The sequence below is a fragment of the Saccostrea echinata genome, unplaced genomic scaffold (assembly GCF_033153115.1).
Source record: "Saccostrea echinata isolate AGI-Se365-2 ecotype Australia unplaced genomic scaffold, CSIRO_AGI_Sech_v1 ptg000054l, whole genome shotgun sequence".
Lineage (NCBI taxonomy): Eukaryota > Metazoa > Mollusca > Bivalvia > Ostreida > Ostreidae > Saccostrea > Saccostrea echinata.
The window spans coordinates 35,487,697-35,494,892 of NW_026889803.1; the positions used below are offsets into that span (position 1 = coordinate 35,487,697).

The 7,196-nt window shown below is 29.9% G+C and overlaps 1 protein-coding gene across 1 annotated transcript; it reads right to left on the minus strand.

Moving 5' to 3' along the window:
• Positions 1-833: 833 nt before the first annotated feature.
• Positions 834-4,133, minus strand: LOC133204838 (calcium-binding and coiled-coil domain-containing protein 1-like). Its single transcript, XM_061340582.1, has 6 exons — positions 4,059-4,133; positions 3,878-3,961; positions 3,408-3,461; positions 3,212-3,277; positions 1,023-1,076; positions 834-908 (listed from the first exon to the last, which is right to left on the minus strand). Exons 1-6 carry the CDS (start codon positions 4,131-4,133, stop codon positions 834-836), a joined length of 408 nt encoding a protein of 135 aa, XP_061196566.1.
• Between the last annotated feature and the right edge of the window lie 3,063 nt (positions 4,134-7,196).

Genomic DNA, 7,196 nt, shown 5'->3' on the forward strand with positions numbered 1-7,196 from the left:
AATTAACTATTAATGTATGTTAAGTTATCCGATGTTACCATGGCAATTATGATGTTAATTTCTAGAAAAATATTACTATACTGTAAACCAACTATTATTCGCGTTATCTTTAATTCTTTACAAATACAAAGCAAAATAATTGGTTCGCGACGATTAATATTCACGAGTTCAAGTAGGTCGCGAAACTCTCTGATATTTCTCGCACGCATATAAAAATTGGTTTACAGTATTTCTTCATATAAGAACACTTGTTTTCATTGTTTCTCTACTGTTGGCGATTAAGACTGGTCATGTAACTCCTAACATAAGTGAATTTGAAGCGTCATATGCCAAATGTACCTAAAATTACATGTTCCACTTATTTAGAGGGATGTTTCAAATCATTCCTTCTCAGCATGTGGCAACAAGGTATAATGTTTCTGTGTAAATGATAGAGTTTGGGTTAGTCTTTTTTTTCAAAGTTTATTAAAGATTCAAAGTAGGTGAAAAACTCAATTTTTACATCTGTATCTTTTATCAAAAAACATTGGAACCAAACGTTTTTGATACATTTGTATATGTTCCTGGTGTCATTAGAAATAACATTAAGCAAAGCTACATCAAAATCGGTGACCATGCAAGCCAAAAAAGTATAAAGAGTAACAGAGAACTGCCTTGAAAAAAATCATGACAAGTATTTTACCTCCGATATGCTATGATGTTCCGATGTTTTGATAAAACTGTCTTCTTTTGGGTATGTCTATAAATTAAAGGAAATTGATAAATACTCTAAATGAGTACCGATCATACAATTATTATATCAAATTGTATTTACAAAAGACTGGATTAACACTTCATCTTACTTTTCTGGTTTCTTCTAATGATTTTCGAAGTCCTTTTATTATTTCATCTTTTTTACATAACAGTTCCTATTGAAAACACGAACTTATTTCAGACAAATGGTATGTATTAATTCTGTAAAGATTTAATTACAGTGTTTGACATTAATTAACAAAGTGAATCCAAATTTTACTCTGCTTTACCTTCATTTCCTGAAATTCATTTTCCCTTTGTTCAGATTTCTGGTCAACTTGAGTCTAAAATATGAACCAAACAATAAAAACTTCAAGTATCCTGTTATCACCATAAGCAATAGCTTTATAATATTTCCTATATGGAACGCCTCACTTAACTTGCCTTATGTGGATAACATTCATATTTGGATGATACTCGTTCAATATTTTCTGGATCTTCCTTCAGTAAATGCTGATGCTTTGACATTATTTGCTGATACATATACTTTTATGGTTTATGAAGATATTATGGCAGTTCGTGTTGCTACATCTTCGTTTTATGGTGAGACTCTGACATTACATTTCATTACTAGTATATACATGTACCAATACACTGACATAACATGCTTTAAACTTGCTTTCACAACTTTCTACTTTGTCTTCATTAAAGTATTGAATTGTAAATTTTTGATGTACTTGTACATTGTATCATAATACGGACGGCTGTGCTGACAAATTGAATAACGCGCCCTAGCACGTCATAAAATTTGTCTGCATAGCCTTTCGTGTTATAGCACAATGTACTTCAAAAATTTTAAATTCAATGCTTATATTCAAGATGATTTCTCGGTAAGTTGATATAATATCTTTTTTTAAAAAATAAATTATGCCTGTTTACATATTACACATCGTCCTTGTATAGATAAATTGATGGTGCAATCGTTAATATTATACGCGAGCGTAAATTTTTTTCCGTTGTGGCGTTGCTCTTTTACGGCATTCAAAGTATGTGACGTCGACATAAACTTCCTAACTTAACCTTTGCCACCTCTATCCGAGTTATTGCGTTGTACATATCGTGGCTTTTCACAAATTTTATGAGGAAATTACACGTCGAATGTAAATATATGATAATGTAATGACATCAAGTGTTCTTATTCATAATTGCTGATACTTTTAATTAAATGTTGATGCTTTATTATTTCATTATATGCTGATACTTTGAATTAAATGCTGATGCTTCATTATATGATGATTCTTTGTTATGTTGTGATTGAAACTTATAGATGGTAAAATGCTTCAAATTGAGTTTCTTAAAGCAAGTCAGGCTCTTTTAACAAGTGTGGTAACATAACGAGGGTTGCAATATTGTCATAAATATTTTGAAAGGAAAACAAAGCCAGATATGATTTGAAAGATGTCTATCCAAGAATTTAAAGTTGATGGTTATTCAAAAAGAGCCTAGATAATAATCTTAGAATCAAATGTGTCTCAAATAGTTAACTAAACTTTATGATAGAATCAACGCTTTTACTAAAGTAAATCAAAGTTTCTATAACAGTAAATCAATGTCTTGTTTCTACGAATTTCAAATTGCTATATTTTTAGTTCTCCGATTCTTTAATGCAAATGGAATTATTACTTGTTTATTCACATATTATTCCTAAAATTCCCCAAATTTAAATCATTAGAAAGGAATTAAAGGGATACTGAGTCTCTAAATCTCGGGGAAAAGTTTTAAATTAAAATTTCGTAGAATGTCAAAGTATTTACTATAGTAAACAATAGTTTACTATTATGATAAATTACAATTAACAATAGAAAAATTATGTTGGGGATCTAGAGAAGAAATAACATCACATGAATGTTATTCAAAAAAGGCAGCTGAGGCATTCCATAATTTGAGCTTTAATCTACCTACTGATGATTTATGATTCTACTTTGCACTGTTTTGTAACCATGAAGTTATCATTAGGATTTTATTTAAAATGTACATCTCAGAAGTGAGAGTTTGGAGTGCAAACCCTTCACCTGTCCCATTTTTCTTAAATAAATGTTTTCTTCTCTACTTTATTTGTTGGATTTATAATTTACTATATACTTGCAAAGTATAACGAACAGTGATTTATCTCATAAATTCTAGAAACAACTTAAATCGTCAATAAGGTTAATACATGGACCTCTTGGTATACCAAAGGTGAAATCAGGTGCTTAAGAGGAGTATATAAGCATTTCCTGTCGACCGGTCACACCCATTGTGAACCTTCGGAATTAATGTAAACAAGGTTACCTATACTTAAAATTAGTATTAAAAATGCCTAATAATAGGTATGAAACATGTCAGTCAAAATCCGACCCAACGTTATGTTGTATTTGCAAACAAGGTTATTTTAACGACCATATGGAATTTGCGAAATGCTACTTTAAACGAGACTTACAGTTTTTAATTTTTCCAATAACTTTCCAAGAGCCGTTATAAGCTCATCTTTTTCCAGTAACAGTTCCTGTGGAAAATTTGAGGACTCATTCTATTTATATTATAAGTATTTCCATGAATATTAAATGGAATCTATTATCAGTAGTGAAAATTAAGTTTTAATTATTGACATGAACCTGAATATAAGATTGGTATACCTTTGATTCTTTGACTTCATTTTTCATCTGTTCCATTTTTTGTTCAGCTTGAGCCTAGAAAAAGAACAGAAAAGATCAGTTTTGTGATGTTATAATTAAGAGGCCCTGCTCAGGCTTGTTATGACAGAATATATGCACATCAGTACATAAATATTTTATATTCCAGAGCCTCCAGGTCTTTTATATTTCCCTCTTGAAGAGTTTTGTCACTATGAAATTTCTTTCTCGTCATAAAATTTTATCTTAAAATGAAAGAGTTTGTGAAATAATAAAATGATGCACTTGATTTATTATCAGAACTAGGAGCACCAGCTCCTTTGCCAGCAGCATATTGTTCAATTAAACTCTAAATCGCTTTTACGTGCTATCTTCTAACTCTTCTTTTTGAAGATTTTTTCTGGGATTTATTCTATACAACAATATAAAATCCTGAATATTAAGTTGAATTTTGTGAAATAAATAGCCTTAACCTGTATTTTGCTCTGCTGGACTTTCATCTCTTGTATGTTCTCTTCCACTTGTTTAATTCTCTGTTCCTTGGCTTGAACCTGGGTCTAGGAAAAGAAACCCCAAGAAATATTCTAAAATTATCAAATAAGACAAGATATTAAACAATCCAGGTCTTGAAAAGTATTGTCAGACTTTGGTTACCTCAAGTTCTTTCATGATTTCCCTTTGCAATGCTTGGTAATCAAGAAATTCTTTATCTTTCTCACGTAGCTTCATCTACAAATGGGAGGAATTGTTAACTTGACAGAAACTAGGTGCATCAGAACAAGCAGAACTCTGTGTCTTTTTCGTGATGATAAGTGTATAGTTCATGCATATACCTGATAATCGTTTTCTATGTCATATGGCCTTTGCTTTAAATCATCTTCCTAGATTCATAAAATAAATTTTAAATAGTTAAAGGAAAGAAACAGTATATCTATCCTTCAAACATTTTCATGCATTTTACAAATATCAGCAAATATAACTCGAGTGAAATTTGGTATAATTTTAAATGTAGTACACTTCATAAAGGATATTAAGGTAGTAGTTTTTTTTTTTAATTTTAAAGTAGTTAAAAGTGCATGTTACACATAAATGAAATCATCAATCTCAAAGACACTTTGCTTCTGATCCATGAATTTGAGAGCTATTTGTTCTAATGATATTATTAAAAGGAGACTTATACTACTCCTCCTGTCTTTAAAAAGACAAATTGCCAAAACAAGAGATGTTACAAGGACGAATATTTTCCTTTTACATTAGTCAAAGGCAATTTTGGTTTTTCTATTCTGTAATTATTTTCATTGAAACAATGTTTTTATAGACTGTAATCAGAATACAAATATGTTTAGTTTACAAATGAAGAAAAATTTTGAACAGATTAGTATTTGTCAAACTTTTAGAGAGAAAAAAAAAAACGATTTAGAGGTTTCTTTTTCAAAATCGATGCCAGGAATAAAATTTTTGTTAGACAAGCATTCATATTATAAACTTTTTTCTAACAGAACAGATCAGAGAACATCAAGTCTATTAAATTCATTGTTTAACACAAAAACTAATTGCAACAGAATTTTTTGAGAGAAAAAAAATAAACGATAGCTTTTACAAAATAGTTGTGGTAAAAAATCTAACAAAATTTGAAGAATGGAAAGAATTTCGGGGGTACAACAATATTCTAAATATAAATTATAGTAGAACTAGAAATATGTCCAAAGTATTAAGTTACTGTAACTAAATTGAATTATTTTTGCATATTAGTACCTAATTCAAAGATTTATTTCTTTTCCTAAACTCTGTATTCACTGACCATTATTTTTAGTTAATTTTTCCAAAAATGACAAAAAGAATTATAAAATTCAATTACTTCAAAACATTCATTTCATATCAATATAAATCTATGTGAATAAATGATCTATAACATGATATCAAAACGTTTAAACCAGGTACATGAATGCTATCTTTAAAAATAAAAAATTGAATGGTTTTACAGAGTTATGTCCCTTTTCTATATTTAATTTTCATAAAGATAATTGAATCATGCCAAAATTATGCTTTCCCCTCATTAGATTTTTTCAGACATTTTACTGCATTTCTTTATAAATATGCTTTAAATTATTAATCACAAATAACTTCTATTGTATTAGTTTGGAGTTGAGCTTAATATTTTGCTAGATTGACTAGACGATAAGTATCCAAAACATCTGCTTGAATACACTTCAGCAAGTATTCTAACATTTTGTAATAGGGTAAATCGTTGTTATTATTACACGTACAGAATAATGCATTGAAATACTTTCAAACACAGCACGATTTTTCTCATAGTATTTTCTAAGTCTCGTCTCCTCTTTCTTGTGAGCTGATAGGTTCGACATCGTCAATGTGTCTACAAAGTAATGTAAAATTCTACAGATAACATAACAAACATACATAGTGTCTTATTGCCATGGCGCATGAGTCTCTACAATCGTAACAAAATCTTTAACCATTATGAGTATATCGCAATCAATTTTAATTATGCATTTCAGATTTGCAATATTTAATTACTCTAATAAATATTGTGATCGCTACTCAGGCTCAATAAATAAAAAAAAATGATGAAAAAAAATTAGGTGAACTTACCCTTAATCAGATATATTCAACAGTATAAAACCTAATGGTTATATATATCCATGTATCATTTACCAGTATCTGAATTAGAATACATAAGTACATATGTACCGTCAAAGTAAGGAAGAAACAGTTTTCTTTGTTTTGCTCCAAAGTAACATTTCTCCCACCATTGAGATATCTGTGATCTAACCGCCTGCAAATCTTCTTCTATCTTCTTTGTTTTACTCCCTCCCTTTAAAACAAAAAGTTGCATGTTACACTTTCCTGAAAACAACAGTGGTAAAAACTATGAAACTTAACTGTAAAACTTAGGTTAACTTTGGTTAATTTAAATTCTTGGTTAAAATGAAAATAATCATACACTTATTCAACTTGAGTTTTACAAAGTCCTGTTCAGGTTATCTATGAAAATGATCTTTTTTCTTATGAACTTGATAAAAAAGTTCAACTTAACCTCTAATTTCTTGATCCCTTTCTTTCTATCTTTAACTTTCATTCCTGTATTTGTTTCACCCGAATTTCCTCCATCTTTTGTAACGTTTGCTTCTTCTGTATCAATATTCCAAACTGATTCTTTATCGCCAGTAGAATTTTCCTAAATATTAACTAACCGTTAATTTGCATTAAAATTAGTAGAAGTGTTATTTATTACACTTACAGGGGTTGAAATATACGGTAGCCCGACGCCCGGGGCTAGTCATTTTAAGACTCGGGCTAGCTAATTTAAATGAATGATAGGCCGTCGGACTAGCAGAACGGAAAAAAATTCTCGTCAGTTTACTTTTGCTAATCTATGTAGACTGGTTTCTTTTGAATAAGAACTACATTGTAGTTTAATTTGTTTCTGTCACCACAGCATTTGAAACTTTAATTTAACTTGTTATATTTTCATTTTGCATAAAAAAAAATTTGGGTTAGTTAGTTTGAGGTTTGGGCTTGTAATTTTTACTGATCAGTAGTCCCTGGGTTAGTGGGTTTTCCAGGAAAATTTCAACCCCTGCACTCATATCTATAGAACACTGAAAATATGTCCATAGGACATAAATGCCCTGTCCAGGGTTCATAAGTAATGCAAAATGAAAAGAAATGTACTTTGCTTATTTTTCAAGTTTATGTAAATGAGGAATAGTGAGGTCAAGGTCACAGGGAAGGTTAAGATCAGAAAATTATGATTTTGACACAGTTGAT

Excerpts from the sequence above, each read along its gene's own strand:
- LOC133204838 (XM_061340582.1), bottom strand. The coding sequence starts at position 4,133 with ATGAAGCTACGTGAGAAAGATAAAGAATTTCTTGATTACCAAGCATTG. Across the intron at positions 3,462-3,877 it reads TCCAGCAGAGCAAAATACAG|GCTCAAGCTGAACAAAAAAT; the intron begins GTTAAGGCTATT and ends TTCTTTTTCTAG. Across the intron at positions 909-1,022 it reads ATGAATTTCAGGAAATGAAG|GAACTGTTATGTAAAAAAGA; the intron begins GTAAAGCAGAGT and ends TGTTTTCAATAG.